The sequence below is a fragment of the Rutilus rutilus genome (assembly GCF_951802725.1).
Source record: "Rutilus rutilus genome assembly, chromosome: 13".
NCBI lineage: Eukaryota > Metazoa > Chordata > Actinopteri > Cypriniformes > Leuciscidae > Rutilus > Rutilus rutilus.
The window spans coordinates 23881357-23899175 of NC_140218.1; the positions used below are offsets into that span (position 1 = coordinate 23881357).

Sequence of the window (17819 nt, forward strand, 5' to 3'; positions counted from 1 at the left end):
CATATTTGGGATGTGGTGGAACGGGAGCTTCGTGCCCTGGATGTGCATCCCACAAATCTCCATCAACTGCAAGATGCTAGAGAATGCTTTCAGCACCTTGTTGAATCAATGCCACGTAGAATTAAGGCAGTTCTGAAGGTGAAAGGGGGTCAAACACAGTATTAGTATGGTGTTCCTAATAATCCTTTAGGTGAGTGTAGATCCATAATGGAATTTTTAGCAAGAGAGCAATTTAGCAATTGCTACATGAGATCCTTAAAAATTCACTTTAAGAAAGTATTCCCTAAAATTCTGCTCAAACCTCCACATACAGGCCAAACTACACACAGATGTGAAAAATGTAAAACACTACTCTCGTGTCTTTTGCTTGTTCGGTGTTCAGAGTGCACAGGAGTTTGTCATAGCACTCACACGTACATGTATGTGCATAAATACACTGTACAGTATGTACACACAAGGCATGTTGCACAATTGATGAACTTTACAGTTATTGAACTGAACTGAATCAACACTGAACAAACTTGACCTGAATAATAATGACAATATTGGCTTTACAGTAGAATTTGAGTTTGTTACTATTGTGAAGCTGCTTTGAAACAATCTGTATTTTATAAAGTGCTACAGAAATAAAGGTGACTTCACTTGTATATTCAGTAGGCTATATATTTAAAATTAGCAAGGCTAAAAATGTAAGTGTGGCATTTAAATGGCAGTGTTTTCTAAATGTAACACAAGAGCTGTTAGTTTTGAATGACATGTCCAACGCAGAAGAGTAAATGAAGAAGAGGTTTCAAAGAAAACCACACAAATATGCTCATGTCCATGAGTTTAGCTTTAAACCAAATAACAGCACTGCAGGCTTAAAAGCTATACTGGAAATGTACACTAAAAATATTGCAAGTTTAAAGGTAAAAGACTGTAAAAATGCTATGATAAAAACATGTTAATTGGTTTTATGGTAACTTTCCTTACTCTATACGGTGAAAAATTGTAATATAGATCTAATGGGACATTTCATGTAATTTTACAATAAAATACTGAATTTACAGTAAATTTCACTGATTTTGACAGATTTTATAGTGTAAGTGAACTGGCTAAATGAATTTGCACCACAAAAAAAGAAAGAAAAGAAAACAAAAGCAGCAGCCTGGTGCAAGTTTTGCCTTCAAAGGCAAATTCTGTACACAAGTGTTAATGTACTTGGTTTAAATGTTTAGTGAGTTAGAGCTGTTTAAAATAATTAAATGTTCCAGGGAATAATGAATTATTCAGATTCTGAAAGGAGTTGAACATTCCTTGGTGGTAACTAAGCACCCAAACTATTTAAGAGACAGCTCTAAAACCCACTTCACAATTACATCTGGTTTGGATGTAGTTGTACAAGGGCTTGAAAGGGAGAGAGTAACATTAAGACTTAGCACAAAATGAGCTTGTACTTGTCCAAAATCCGAACTCAAACTTTACAAGAAAAGCAAAGAAAACTCCAGTTGGCAGAGAGTGGCTGAAGGTCTAAGTTCAGACAGCTTCAGGAGTCCTGGTTTAGCAGATCTACTCCCTAAAGTGAGAGGGTGTATAGAGCTGTTGCTCTTGAGCAGACAAACTCCACTCAGAGAAGCACTGCTTCTTTTTTTGTGTAGATACCTGTTATACAGAAGGACTGCAATAACTAGTGTTTAGTGGGAGGGATATCAGGTTCACAGCAGCCAGCAGGTGGAAGAGAGCCGGCCAGGAAGGGAGTCAGTAGGAAGGCTGAGTGGGATTTCTCCAAGGTAGTGATGGTTTCCAGCAATTTCACAACACATAACCATGGTCTGAAGGTCTGCTTTACAAACATATAAAGGAGCATCAAATCCCATTACAGGCAACCCAAGGTGGTAAAGCTTAAGGTACTGTAAGTAAGTTCTCTTTTAAAGCAACTTGGAGCTTATTCGATCCATAGTTGCTAAAACATCATTTTGATGTAATTTGTTGATTTGTAATTTAACATTTTATTGGCAATATATATAGGCTATATATATGTGCATACATACTGTATAAAATGTATAACATTTTATGTGAAATATAATTACATAGAAATGTATGCAAGTTTTCATAAATACAAAAAAAAATCTTTCAGACACCGTCATGTTTGTCACTGTTACAGGACAAATACCATCCAATTTTGTGCATGCTTTCATATATTTATTAAAGATAATTTAAGATGTCTTTCAAATAAATGAGGCCACATCCAAAACAACTCTTTATTTCTAATCTCAAAGTTCAACTGATTTTGAACATTATTGACAATGAGACTTTTTTTCCACACTAATTTTTGCATTTCATGCTTGACCCTGTAAAAACAACTAAATGACTGTTTTTAGGACATTGTCATTGTCTCTCAAGTCTTTTGTCTGTAGCCTAGTTTGGTAAAAAAAAAAAAAAAAAAGCGGTAAAAGTTTTTGTTGTGCTTAAGCAATTTGTCAGTGACAAGCAAGTGACTCCAGGTCTGTCAAGGTCTCGGGCTCAATTACAAGCTGAGGAAAAGGGCTTAAAAACTGGCGAGTTCCTGAGACCACAACCACAATCTGTTTGCAAGTTGAGCGAAAAATATCGAACCCTCAGCTACTCAAGGGGGATTTATGTTGCTCTAAAAACGTTTCTTAAAAATGTCAGTTCAACATCACTATTGGAACGTTATACTACGATACAAATGCCCGGCATCATTTCCCAGTTTAAGGCGGCTGTTAGATCAAGGCAGGTTTTAGATGAGAGATCACATATAGCTTGAAGCTAGGAGCTCTCGCGTATCTGGAAAAATTATTACGTGCAAAGGAGGGAGAAAGAGAAAGATTGAGCGAGGGACTAAGAGAAAGAGACAGAGAGAAAGTGTGTGAGGGAGAAAGAGATGAAATGGGAGAGTGACACGAGAGAGAGAGAGAGGGAGGGGGGGATGGAGGAAGAGAGAGAGAGAGTACCGCCCTTCAGTTGTGTTTAAATGTGAAGCGGAAAATCATCTCTGTGGCTCAGGGGAGTGAAGAGGCGATTCTAGTGTTAGAGCGGGTTTGCCGTGTTTTAGATCATAGCGCTCTCTCTCTTTCGCTCTTTGTTTGTCCTGCAGTGTCCCTGATTTCAGCTTAAGGCTTCAAAGTGAGAAGAACTGAGAGTTTCTACAAGACAACAATACCTGGACCCGGGAATATCTAGACACCTCGCAATGGATGGATTGAGGACAAAGTATTGAGTTCTCCTATACGGCTGTCCCTGAATGACACAGGTACAGTAGAACAAGCTTTGTTTTGTTTAAGACAAAATAAATATAACATGTTTTTACCTTGATGCATGGAAAAAATTTTTTTTCCTCTCTGTGAAAAAAGAGTGCACTGAAAGATCAGCATGAATACCTTGAGCTGGTCTCGCATTCAGTGATTATTATAGCCTTCTGGAAGCATATGCCGTGAGACTGAATGCCTGGCTCTTTTCATAAGTTCTCCAGACATTTTTATAGTTCTATAGTATGACATTCAATTTCAGTTCATGCTATCTGAAGAAAATGTGACCGCTTAGTCACAACTCCTATTTAATAATATAAATAGACATTTGGAGACATTAGGTTAGAGGCTGTCAGGTAGCGAGGAAAAGAAACCGAGTGGCACTTTCATCTCTAAATGTGGCCTAATAGACACACTTCAGTCAACATGTATATTGGAGCTGTGAGAGATTTCCTCAAGTTCTGTCAGACTCTCTCACGCTCACATAAAAGATAATTATTTAATTATTTTCAGATTTAATTAGAGATTTCAGGTTTGAATGCACCTGCATTCACGGCACTTAGGTAGGAGTGAATGGAAGTGAGAGGAAGAAATCAAGACGTTACTGACCGCTCGCTCGCTCTCTGTCTATCTTCAGAGGAGTGTTGGGATGTCGTGGCTGGTGTGGGTGTGGGTCAGTGTGACAGTCCTGCTGATGTGTGAGGCCACTTTCTACGAGACCATCCAGCAGCACCTGGCCCCTCCTGGAACCAACATACAGATCCTCGGTGAGTCCTTCCTTCCTTCTGTCCAGCTCCTGCTTCATCGTCCACTCTGACTTTTCTTCGTTTAATCTCTGTGGGGGGAAAGGTTCAGGAATGCATTCATCAGGGTGGGCTGCACCATAAAGGATTAAACTAAGTTTTATCAACTACTTCAGATGCATCACACTCAGGGGAGGATCTACCGGGACGGCAACTGCCACCCTAAGAAAAAGCACTGCCACCCCAGAATTATCCCGGTATAAAACAAAAATGTATGCAGTGTTTCTTATATAGCTTTTCAGCAGTGGTGCGTCCATGTCCATAAAGACAATGCACCGCAAAATAAGAGAGGCTGCTCACTGCAGAGCCAATGGGTGGAGCTTGACGTCCAGCTCCCCCTTTCTGGATGCAATGGGTGGAGCTAAAAGGTCCAACCACACCCTAAACATTACTAGGTCAAGCTCCACCCATTAGACCCACAGAGGTGGAGCTGGATGTCATTTGACTCTCCAGTGAGCACCGCTTGAAAAATAATGACAAGAAAACACGTCTTTCCATAAATTGTGCTTTCTTGGTTCTTTATGAGTTCTTGGTTTTTCCATTTGTTTGTCAATCGGAAAATGACTGCTTCTTGGCTAACTCAAAGGTCCTCTGAGAAATGTAATCTCATCTGGATATGAAATGTCCGGGATTCCATATTGTTTGGCGAGTTAATTTTCCGACCGCCCGCTCCACTTTCATTGTGGATTTAGGCCTTTTTGCCATCTAACAATTTTTTTTTTATGAAATCAATAGGAAGATCCTGAACATGGAAACTGATAGCAGAGTTATTAGGTTAGGTAAGAATCTAATCTTAATTAACGAGATTGAAAAGTTTGAAAGATACATTTATGCTGGCTTGTTTTAAAGCTAACTTAAAGTCTTGTTTAAAAAATGTAAAATAATTTGATGTTGGGTCAGAACTGATAGATGTTCTGGGTGCTAAGGTGTTGCTAGGTGGTTGCTAGAATATTCTGGGTGGTTGCTAGGCTCTTGCTATACAGCTGATGGGATGTTGCTACAGTATATTGTTGACCTTCCATAACATCCACATACAGGCATTTCCACAGAAACTCTAACATTGTTTGCAAAACTGATCCAGTCTCAGTGCTTTGATATTTTTTACTCTTAAAGGAAAACGGCAACTTTTTGGGACTCTAACCACCTTTTCCACCCTTTCTAGATCCATCCCCTGATCATACATTAAATCCTTGAAAAATAAACAAGGGTACTTTTATACCATAATGTTCTGCTTGGTTTCAGTTTATCCTTGTCCTTATACTTTAAATATAGCTGCTCTAGTACTTTAAAACTTGCATTTAAATTTTAAAATGGTTTAATGGTTAGTTCACTTAAAAATTTAAATTCTGTTATCAGTTACTCACCCTCATGTTGTTCCAAACAAATAAGACTTTTGTTCAACTTCATAACAAGTGAAGATATGTTTAATATTATCTATACTTTTAATATTATTATATTATTACAATATGATATATAATATTACTATTTTAATATTAATATTCTCTATATTTTTGTCCATCCATTGAAAGTCCACGCAATCAAATATTTCATGCATCAAAAAGAGATTGTAAAAGTAATCCATATGAATCGAGCAGTTTAAGTTACACTTTATTTTAAGGTGACGTAGTTACATTGTACTTACTCAAATAAGTACTGAGTAATATTAAATAACTACATGTACTGACTATAGAGTTATGGTTAGGGTTAGTTACTTGTAAATTAAAAAAAGAAGTTCATAGGTGCTTGCGCGGCACATTAGAAAAAAACTAATTAGTTGCATCTTTCATTTAAAATATTTGATATGCTCTATACAGTATATGTGCGTTGATCAGTATTTATATGTGAATAAAAGCCTCAAATGATGATGATGATTGGAATTTTCATTTTTGGGATTTAAGGATTAACTTTAAACCTACTGGTTTCAATTTCCAAAATTCTAACATGTTACGAAAATAAAAGAGTTCCTATAAGGAGATTGAGGATTAAGGGACCAGTTAATTTCTGTTAAGGAACTGAAGTTACATTTATTTGATTGAATAAAAACATTTATTTGAATGACTATCGAGAGAGAGAGAGAGAGAGAGAGAGAGAGAGAGAGAGAGAGAGAGAGAGAGAGAGAGAGAGAGAGAGAGAGAGAGAGAGAGAGAGAGAGAGAGAGAGAGAGAGATGCATGAGTGAATTACCTGCGTCTGTGCAGCATCTCTCTACTAACAATTAAGCTGTGAGTTTAATTACTTTAAATGGACACATCATGATAATCTGATTTTTTCATTGTTTAAGTAGGCTACTATAACCGGGTCCCCAGTGCATCTACCGACCCAGAAAACATGAAAAGTGACAACCCAGTAACTTTGTTATGGCAAGCCTTTCTCTGCAAGCATGTCAAAAAATAATCAGATCAGATTTCCCTCCCCTTCTGACATAGGAAGGGGATCTTATTATAATATCACCGCCCCTAATCTGCACATTTCCACACGTTTCCACCTGGCGCAGTGTAACCAGTGTAACTACACGGCGCAGTGTAACCAGTTCTAACGCAATGGCAAAAGTACGAGCAAAGCATGCAAATTGCAAACTGTTCTGTATTGGCTGCAAAGACGAGCACAGAACACTATTTGACCAAAAAATGTCACAGCTGTCTTATAAAGACCTCAGGGAACTGTGTCAACTTGTGTAAAATTTAAACATGACGGTACATGCAATGCAAGTCGATGAGATGAATCAATGTAACTCCACAACAACTATACATGTATCCATCCACTAACCATTAAGAAACATCCAGGCAGTCTAAAAGTTGTAACCTCTTCCTGAGTCTCTCCATAAGGCTTCACTCCGCTACTGGTGGTTATTTCTGAGATTTTAGATGAGTGTATCCGAAGCTGGATCGACCGTCTTCTGAACGGAGGCAGGGAAAAGCAGCTCATTTGCATTTAAAGGGAACGCCCAAAAATAGGCAACTTTGACAAGCTATAAATGATCGACACATTCTGGGGACACCAAAGATTTATATTACAAGCTAGTGAAAAGGGGCATAATATTTCACCTTTAAAAACAGTGACGTTATAACATCCTTGCTGAGTAATGTAATGTAGCGATTTAGTAGCGAAGCTAATTTCTTAATAAAAGTTGCGGTGCAGCGTTGATAAGTTTCTGTGCTAATGAATGTTTCTGTGTGCGCGCAGCGTGATCTCTTGACTTTAGTGTGTGTGTGTGCTTCAATGTAAGCTGCGTATTAATATAGAACGTGATTAAACTGACTGGAACTACCTGTGCATGGTACCAGATCATGGTATAAGATAGTATATACACTATTTCAATATTTTTTGTATACAGTAAAATATAATATAATACACTCACCTAAAGGATTATTAGGAACACCTGTTCAATTTCTCATTAATGCAATTATCTAATCAACCAATCACATGGCAGTTGCTTCAATGCATTTAGGGGTGTGGTCCTGGTCAAGACAATCTCCTGAACTCCAAACTGAATGTCAGAATGGGAAAGAAAGGTGATTTAAGCAATTTTGAGCGTGGCATGATTGTTGGTGCCAGACGGGCCGGTCTGAGTATTCCACAATCTGCTCAGTTACTGGGATTTTCACGCACAACCATTTCTAGGGTTTATAAAGAATGGTGTGAAAAGGGAAAAACATCCAGTATGCGGCAGTCCTGTGGGCGAAAATGCCTTGTTGATGCTAGAGGTCAGAGGAGAATGGGCTGACTGATTCAAGCTGATAGAAGAGCAACTTTGACTGAAATAACCACTCATTACAACCGAGGTATGCAGCAAAGCATTTGTGAAGCCACAACACACACAACCTTGAGGCGGATGGGCTACAACAGCAGAAGACCCCACCGGGTACCACTCATCTCCACTACAAATAGGAAAAAGAGGCTACAATTTGCACGAGCTCACCAAAATTGGACAGTTGAAGACTGGAAAAATATTGCCTGGTCTGATGAGTCTCGATTTCTGTTGAGACATTCAGATGGTAGAGTCAGAATTTGGCGTAAACAGAATGAGAACATGGATCCATCATGCCTTGTTACCACTGTGCAGGCTGGTGGTGGTGGTGTAATGGTGTGGGGGATGTTTTCTTGGCACACTTTAGGCCCCTTAGTGCCAATTGGGCATCGTTTAAATGCCACGGCCTACCTGAGCATTGTTTCTGACCATGTCCATCCCTTTATGACCACCATGTACCCATCCTCTGATGGCTACTTCCAGCAGGATAATGCACCATGTCACAAAGCTCGAATCATTTCAAATTGGTTTCTTGAACATGACAATGAGTTCACTGTACTAAAATGGCCCCCACAGTCACCAGATCTCAACCCAATAGAGCATCTTTGGGATGTGGTGGAATGGGAGCTTCGTGCCCTGGATGTGCATCCCACAAATCTCCATCAACTGCAAGATGCTATCCTATCAATATGGGCCAACATTTCTAAAGAATGCTTTCAGCACCTTGTTGAATCAATGCCACGTAGAATTAAGGCAGTTCTGAAGGCGAAAGGGGGTCAAACACAGTATTAGTATGGTGTTCCTAATAATCCTTTAGGTGAGTGTATAATATAATATAATATAATATAATATAATATAATATAATATAATATAATATAATATAATATAATATAATCCTTATGTATTTGACACTCAAAAATGGAAGATTGGTGTCAGAGTATTTGTATTTTAAGTTTTTTTTTTGCTACTGTTTACTTACATAGGTTAATTCACCATGGTGAGCAATCAAAATTAATTGCAGGTGAAGGTTTTAACCACTAGTTTGTTTGGCAGTGTATTATTAAGTGGTGCAAAACAACTTCAGCAAATCCTTTGCTTAATTTAATTCTCATTGGATACAACTAAGATCCAGGAAAGTAGACACAGGGGATGGATTGCTAGCACAGAGCTTCTCGGCATAATGTTGCTGCAGGACCCAGATTTGGGCATTTATCAAGTGGCAACCCAACACAGTACCAGAATTGCTTTGATAGTTTCAAGCTCACGGTAGCCAATAATTCACTGCACACAACACATTGTGGTCAGTATTTAATGAAGTCTGGGTCATTCTTTTTTTAAGTTTGCATAATTTTGTTCATGCTTTTTGAGGGGGGCCATGTCAAGAAACTGCTTCATTTGGCTAGCTTTTACCTACTGTTAATGTAAGATATATTTGCACCAAAATACCGCAGTTTTAAAGGAGACATATTTTGACAACAACAACAAAAGCAGCATTTATTTCATCCCTAAAAGAAAAAGTCTGTCACTGTACTATGTGTGCACTATTATCTGGTTAGTTGTATTTTTTATTTCAATTTGACATTGCCTTTTTAGTATTTTATCCCTGTCAGGACTATTTTGTTGCCAACAATTATTATTTTATTTTTTTAAGTCATGAGTACAAATGAGGTTTTATTTAAAACAAACCATATTTGCATATAAAGGAATGTAGGAACGAACAATAAAGTGCCCATCACAGTAAAAATCACAGTCTCACTTTCACAGATCAGGTCAAGAGGATATGAGACATTTTTATCAGAATGTAAATCTATTACGAAAATCCTGTTGATCTAATATCTTGACGGTCTTGGGTGGTTTAAAGGTTCGCCTCAATTGAAAGCACAAAGGCTTCTTGTAACCTCACACCTTCAAATGCGAGGGCAAAAAGCAATTCGAGATCTTACCACTTACGTTAACTAATCTTGCTAGAGGCACTTTACTGGGATTGGATCCTGAATTGGAATTGATTTTATTGTACAGACTTTAGAACAATTATAGAGGTACATGCTATTCTTGATTCAAAGCAGCACATCAGTGGAGTTTTGCCACCGTTGACAATAAATGCTTTGACTATTTAGATTTGACCGATTTAGCTTCAATGCCATTCAGAGGGTAGATAGAGCAATGTTAGTAAAGCTAGTCTTGACTAAATAATTGAGCTCCAGCTGAGAGTCTTATCAGAGAACAAGTGTATTTCTTAATCACGTTCATCCTAAATGGAGGGCTATATTGTGGCCCACTGAGTGCTCGGGGGATTCCATTACCCCCAAATCTGAGTATCAAAGCAGATCAACAAAATGCACAGATTGGGCTTTTATGAGCTTTGGTGACGTTGCTAGAAATTCACATTTGTTGCTGGATGGAATGAATGGATAGAGATTACGTTTCAGTGTCCATATGTTCTCTCAAAAGATGAAAAATTCTGAGGCATTTAGATGTTTCTTGACTGCAGTATGAAAGCAGTATAGAATAATTCTTATTAAAAGCCCCCAAGAAATGATTATTTCTTCAAAAGATATCATAATTTATGGTTATATTTTCTGCAATACTTGGTTTACAGAGGTTGGAATTTGAGATATCACCGGTTTCCAAAACCACAGCTTCACAGCCATTTTCTTTTATCGCTTCTCTTCTCATTTTCCTGTATGAAAAACACAAACAACCAGCACCAATAGTAGCTCTAGGATGCATTTGCATGTTGTAAAAATGTCAGGCTCAGCAAACATTCTGTCAAACTGTCAATCACGTAAGAAAAACAGTTTAAAGGCCAGCCAAACTGACAACATCTGCTCTACTTTCAAACCTTGTGATTATGTGGAAATTCATTGATGTAATGTGTCCTGTAACCGTAGTGCTTTTTCAAGTAAGGGTGAGATTGTGGCTGTGGAGAGGGTGGGAGTGTGTGCATGTGTGTTGTATTAGAAAGAGATATTTGTATAAGTATCGAGTGCTTTGAGGCTGGTGGATTGTCCTGAGTATCAGGGTTGACAGGTTATGAATTGTTGCGGCACCTTTGCTTTTGCTGAAAACATCAATGTGACTAGAAAGAGACCAAAATGTGGGAAACGGTGTTGTTCTGAAACTGATTAATTGAGTTGCATCCATTACAAAGATGTTTTTTTGTCCTTATTGAGAATTTTAAAGGGATAGTTCACCCAAAAATGAAAATTCTGTCATCATTTACTCACCCTCAAGTTGTTCCAAACCTGTATGAGTTTCTTTGTTCTGCTGAACACAAAGGAAGATATTTGGAAGTATGTTTGTAATCAACGGATCTCGGTCCCCATTGACTTCCATAGTAGGAAAAATATATACTATGGTAGTCAATGGGGACCGAGATCTGTTTGGTTACAAACATTCTTCCAAATATCTTCCTTTGTGTTCAGCAGAACAAAGAAACTCATACAGGTTTGGAACAACTTGAGGGTGAGTAAACAATGACAGAATTTTCATTTTTGGGTGAACTATCCCTTTAAGGTTGTATTTGAATTTCAAAAGGAGGTCGAGGTTTATAAGAGCATACGTTTGATTTATGCAGTATTGATTATTATGCAGTATAAACTGCACATATTAATGTGCCAAGATACTATGGCACATGGCAACTGCAAACAGTCTATAGTTAGAAAAATGAACAAAATTTAAGCAATAAGATTTGAGAAGATATGCAATATTGAAAAAAATCAAATCAAATAAATCATGGTCACAGCTAAAGGACGGACACGGTGCATCCCTACTAACAGGGTCAGAAATCAACTTTTACATGTTTTTGACCTTTTTTAAATGTACCTGTGTTGTCTTTCATGCCAAATACTTATATTGAACTAATTACTTCAATCAACCATGATACTATAGACTGTTAACAAAACATTACCATGAAGCACAGTTTCTTGTGGCTTATTGCTTTAATAAATTGAATGCAACCTTTTAAAGGCTGAATAGAGATGATCTAACAATTATAAAAATTCCACATGAAAAGCATTTCAGCAAAACACCAAGCAGTCTGAATTATTGTAGCTATATGCATTGAAACACCATGCCCATAGTGTTTTAATTTGACTACTTGATGTCTGTACATCAGCTGCTCTGTGGGCTCAAGGGTCCTGACTTACTTGCTGCTGAGATGCAAATCGATGATTATGTGTATTTTAAATATAGAGATGGGTGAGAAGCGAGGGTCGGAGAATGAAAGACAGACAGAGAGACAAACATGAGACAGAGAGGAACATGTAGCGCTTCTCACAGATGTGCTGCCGGCTGTTCTTGCTTGCTCTTAGACAGACAGATGAGGATGGGTGATTCATGAGACCAGGTCTTTAGTCAGCACTGACAGCTGCAACAGCACTAAGCAAATTGTGTTTGTCATGCATGCATAGCTGCCATGTTTTAGTGTTACGAGTCTGAACTCTCCAGATGTAGAAAATAACCCATCTCTAACAAACCGAGACCTGAACCAACCCATTAAACTCCATGCAACCAAATACACACACAGTTTCTCGGGGCCCTGGGAGAACATCACTAAGGCCAAGGACATGTAGGCTATTATAAAAACATTCACACCGGAATCGACCTGGGTAGATCAGAGATTAAAGTGCAAGTGTTAATAGTGGACTGGCGGCTAACTGTATTATTTTGAAAATAACAGCAGTCTAATCTGATAACTGCAGTTCTGCTGCCTCTTTACTTTAACAGCAATACAACTGTGACTTATGAACACCTCGCTGTGGTTTTAGAGGGCAGATATCATATCAATCTTGCTGAGTTTCTGGGAAATATAGATTGTCTGTCAGATTCACTTTACTTGTTAGCTCATTGATCAATGCGTCTCTTGCTGGACATGTGAAAATGCACGACACACGCCTATATGTATCAACATGCACCCGGGCATAGTCATATAAGGAATCAGATGTACCTCACGCCACATCTCCAATCATAAGAGCAAGAACAAATTTCCTTGAAAGGACTGCATGCTTTTACCAATGTTAGGAATGGTTGGATGACTTTTAATTTTAAAATGCATAAGGAGTCGATTTTCAGATGGAAAAGCTTGATCTTAAAAAAGAAAATAGCATGAAGCATGAAGAAGGGAAACATCTGCAGAGCAACAGATGCAAATATGTCATTATATTACAGTAGATCTTTCACCAGAGCCTGATTATTTTTAAGGGGCTTTTAAAATGTAAATGAACATGTATATTTTTTGCTGCTGACTTCCCAGCTCAGGAGGAAGGGTTTAGGACAGTGTGCTGCCATCAGCCAATCAGTGTGATCATGACATAATTTTCCTCTCGGCTCTACAGTCATTAGTCACATGCCTTTTAAGTTGAGTTAATTGGCTCAAATCAACCTGGCAGCAGAGCTGAGCACCCATGAAGATGGCAGCCTCCAGGTCACGTTCTTCCAGACCTGGCCCTACGCCAGCCCAGCAATTGCCACTGAGATGAATGGGAATTCTAACGAATCGCTCTCTCCAGGTATTATATAGACCTCCTCGTTTGCAAACAAACAAATACGCCAAACCCTAACTCATGCTGTTTTAACTTTTAACAGTTTAATGCGCTCATTGCGGGAGATCAGGCAATATTTCCAATCCTGTAGGCTATAAAAAAGACATGCCCGGATCCCTTTGTATCAAAGCGTCATCTGGTTTCTGCTCTTCCATTAGAGTTTCTCTGGAGGAAATTTCCAGGAGGGCTCAATAAAGCTCAATAACAGAGGTGACGTTGGATGCCGGTTCTCCATCTGCAGCTCTAGGCTGCCGAAGCCGCCCGAAGACTTCCTCACAAAGTGCCTCTGACAGAATCAGGGCTCGACTGCGGCACGGCATCCTGCGTGTCCTTCTTTGTATTAAATATATCTCAGCAGCATAAGAGAGAAGACAGTCATCTGTGATAATTCCCCCCACACGCACCGACGGATGCAGGCCATGGACGTAGCTACATTCAAAACAAACATGGAATGTGTTTTTCATCTGCTTCAAAACAAAGGTTATCTTCCTGCATGTACGCCAGCACACACTGACAGTTTAATAGCCTTATATAATGCAGTTCCTAAAGGCACATTATTTTAGCAGAGACGTTCCGTCCATCTCTCCCGCTTCCATCCAATCTTCCTGACAGTGCCAGCTCGCCTGTAGGAACAATGGGAGAGTCGTACAGCTTCAGCCCCTGGGCTGTCCTCCATCTGCTCTCTGTCACACTTCCGCTCACTCTCTCCATCTCTCTCTCTGCTTCAGACAGCGGTTCTATGAATGCCAATCTAACCTCACAATACCTGAAGCCACCAGACACATACAACCACATATTACCTCTGAAATCCTCCCTTGCCAAAGCATGGAAGTCCTATATAAACTTTATTACATCAGTCTTATGAGTTTTACTAGACATGTGACATCTACTGAGGTACCTGAACAAAGAGACAGATTTGTATTTCATTTTCTTTTCTCTTAAATCACAAAACTGTTACCCATTATTGCCTCTCTCATAATTTCAAGTCTTTAAACTTACATTGTCAAATAAAAAAATATATATACTATAAGTGACACTTCATACCAATTCTCAATATCAACAATATGGTGCCAATAAAAAAAACTATTTACCCCCTTGGGAGTGCTCATGTTTTATCATTTAACACTGACACAGACAATTTGGTTTTTGCTAATGACAGAGTGATTCATAGAAAAAAAATTCTGTAATGTCAGTGTAAGTTGTACAAATTGGTCAAAATTAATTAGTTATTGAACACAAAATAAATATTTTTTGTGTTTTTTTTTACAGCACTGAACCACAGAATATTTATTTAGGCTTTTAAGACACTTGAGAAACAGGATTGTTTTTCTTATATGTCAAAGGGAGAATTTCTACAAATCGGTCAGAAATAATCATCTGCAAAAGAAATTCAGTCTTCCAGTCAAGTAATTAGTTAGATCCATCTCTTTCAGCACTTCCAATCTTGATTCTATGTGGATTTGGATCTGGCCACTGCAATTTCCCCTATTGTTCTTTTCACAAGTGTTCAAGTCAGGCTGCATGGAGACTGTGAGTAGAGTCTTATTCAAACCACTCAGAAATTCTCAGTTGGGTTGAGGTCTGGACTCTGACCAATCCAGGACATTTTTGTCATTTTATGATTGGAATAATTATCTTGCTGGAATACAAATATCTAAAACGTGGTGTCTTGCAGATTTGAGTCGGTTGTGAGTGAATTTAGGCATCACAACATTATAATGTGGTGTGCGAAAAAAATAAATACTATTTTTGAGATTTGCTAAATATTACATTTAACAGTGATATAAAGTGTTTTATCTAATATCAACCAAAACCAGTAAAATAAAATAAAAATACCAATGATGAAAATATTTTTTTACATTACTTGGAGATAATTTTTCATTTTATATTAAACGAATCTTATAACACGTATTTTTCTGTTTATCATTGCTAAAAAGGCAAATTAAGTCTATTGTGATTCAGTGCCGTGAAACAATAAAATAAAACATGAAACCAAGTGGTTGATATGGCAATATATGTTAAATCTGTCAAGAAGAGAGCCAAGAATTGACATAATTCAGCTGAAGTGTGAGCATTTCTACTTCATATCTGTATGTTGGGTCGTTACAGACTTTATTCCTGTCATCTTGTTCTAGTTGATGTTTTAATGCTCTCCAGATCTCCCATGATGCAATAAGAGTAAAGTGACATATCGCAGATGTTGTCATGGTGGCTACAAAATACTTATGATATGAAGCTGTTCTCCGTTTGATGATTTGTGGTTTCAAGGCGGGATTTGCTGGGGTAATCAAAGTCTTCACAGCACAGTAAAACACTGATCTGCTCTGTTCATTAATCTCCTCTAATTGATTTCATATCTCGCAAACGGCAGAAGTTTAATAGGCTTGTTTGTGCCATCAGTTTCAAAACAAACAATTTCAAGGGTGCAAGTGAGAAATCTATATTGCAGATGAGCTCAGACTGATGTTCAGATATTCAGCAGGGAGGAACAGAAACTGCACTGGTGATGCATAGCCAAACATTCCTCATATTGTTTTTTGTTGTGGTTTTAAATTTATTCTTACTGTGAAGCAAAATGACAGTTCCTGAATTTGAACAAATATAGACAGAGAAGCAGACTCGAGCGTGGAGGACAGTGTAGTGCTTTCTCGCTTACAATTCAACTTTCATGCCAGGGAAAATTTCTGCATAATTTGTGTACATGGGAACAACCCATCAGTGGTTTGTGAATCATTTTCTGGGAATAGCTGTCGAGATTCAATACCTGAGTCCACCACGGCCTGAAGATGTGAACAGAATATTGCTGTTGCTGCTTTGTGAAACTGGGCTATTGAATGAAGATGAATGATGAATTAGAATTCATCTATATTAATCTAGAATTCGTACAGAATTATTTGTATTCATATATATATATATATACACTCACACAAGGATGTCAGAGATGAAGAGGAGAAATCATTAAAAAATCTAGTGCAAGTGCCAAGTTCTTATAAATGTAATCTTTGTATTTATGCTGGTTTTATTCATTCATCAAACACAATCTTTAACAACAACAACAACAAAAAATCAAGTTAAATGTAATAAAATGTGTTCCTTACATCCTGATCCTGAAAAAAGTTAATTGTACTCAACTCACATTGATCTTAATCATTATTTTCCAAAATGTTCAAACATATTTCATTCAATGTTTTTAAACAAACATACTTGATTCAAAAATCAAGAATATCATCTTGGGGTTACTCCATTTGACCTGAACTAACTTTACCTTTTCATAAAAAAAAAATGTATTTTACTAGAGTGAATTAAATGATCCCTGCGCATGAGAACGAACTAATTCACTAAAAATAAAACAGACTTTCCGATGTTACATGCTAGGAGAGAGGAGAACATTCTGGACCAACCATTTCACGAGAACGAATCAGACTTTAAAACAGTACATATAAAGAGAAATATTAGTTAAAGGGATAGTACTCCTAAAAATGAAAATTTGCTGTTAATTTACTCACCCTCAGGCCATCCAAGATGTAGGTGTCTTTTTTTCTTCAGTAGAAACCGTGGTCCTTGGTGATCCGTAAAATGCAAGTCAAGGGCCACCGACACTTTGAGAGTCCAAAAAACACATACCGGCAAACAAAATTAATACCCATGGCTCCTGACGATACATTGAAGTCTTATGAAGCAAAATGATCAGTCTGTGCAAGAAACTAAACCTTATTTACAACATTATTACCTGTAATCCACAGCCTTGTCAAACTGTCACGGCAGTCTAGAGTTTCCACCACTATAGAAGTTTATCCTACTAGTGTTTCACTTCCACGTTAAAAACTAAATTTGTGAAAAGGGTATAATTTTTTATTATACGTACACATCTCTTTCTCACGTGCATAGCTTATTATGCCACAGAAAGCTCACGACTGTCTACAGTCTACAGTCGTGAACGCGCTCAAGACAGTTTGACGAGGCTGTGGATTATAGGTAATAACCAGTGTTATAAATACTGTACAGTTTCTTGCACAGACCGATCGCTTCGCTTCATAAGCCAGGTTTTGTTTTGCCTGTATGTTTTTTTGACTCTCAATGACAATAGCCGTAGACTTGCATTTTATGAATCATCAAGCACTACGGTTTCAGTTAAAAAATCATCTTTACTGTTCAACTGAAGAAAACAAGTAATAAAAACTCAGTGAGTGTTTTAGCGCAATTTTCTCACGTCATGGGATCACAACACTAAGAGATAGTAAATGAAAGAGAAAATAAGTTGCTCGAGAATATAACTTTCTCTTGAAATTCAAATGAACTTTCTGAAATCAAATCAGCAATGGATAATAAAAAAGGCACAATCACTTGACTAGTTGAACATCATTTTTTTTATTAGCTCATTATTTTTTACATCTTGTGTTCACTCAATATCCTCGATTTTCTCTGTATCAGCTTCCTTTTCTGCTTTGTCCTCTTCAGATTCTTCCTTCTTTTCTGCT

At 37.8% G+C, this 17819-nt stretch overlaps 1 protein-coding gene across 3 annotated transcripts in view; it reads left to right on the top strand.

Annotated features, from left to right (window-relative positions):
- Nucleotides 1–2962: 2962 nt before the first annotated feature.
- The window catches only part of tafa1a (TAFA chemokine like family member 1a), a 52221-nt gene continuing 37364 nt past the window's right edge, over nt 2963–17819 (top strand). The window contains exons 1-2 of one of the 3 annotated variants that reach the window (XM_084428382.1): nt 2963–3253; nt 3886–4015. In XM_084428382.1, the coding sequence (XP_084284508.1) occupies nt 3245–3253; nt 3886–4015 (139 nt within the window). In that variant the 5' untranslated portion in view covers nt 2963–3244. The remainder of the gene's footprint in view (nt 3254–3885; nt 4016–17819) is intronic. The other 2 variants (XM_084428383.1, XM_084428384.1) reach the window with 2 other exon arrangements.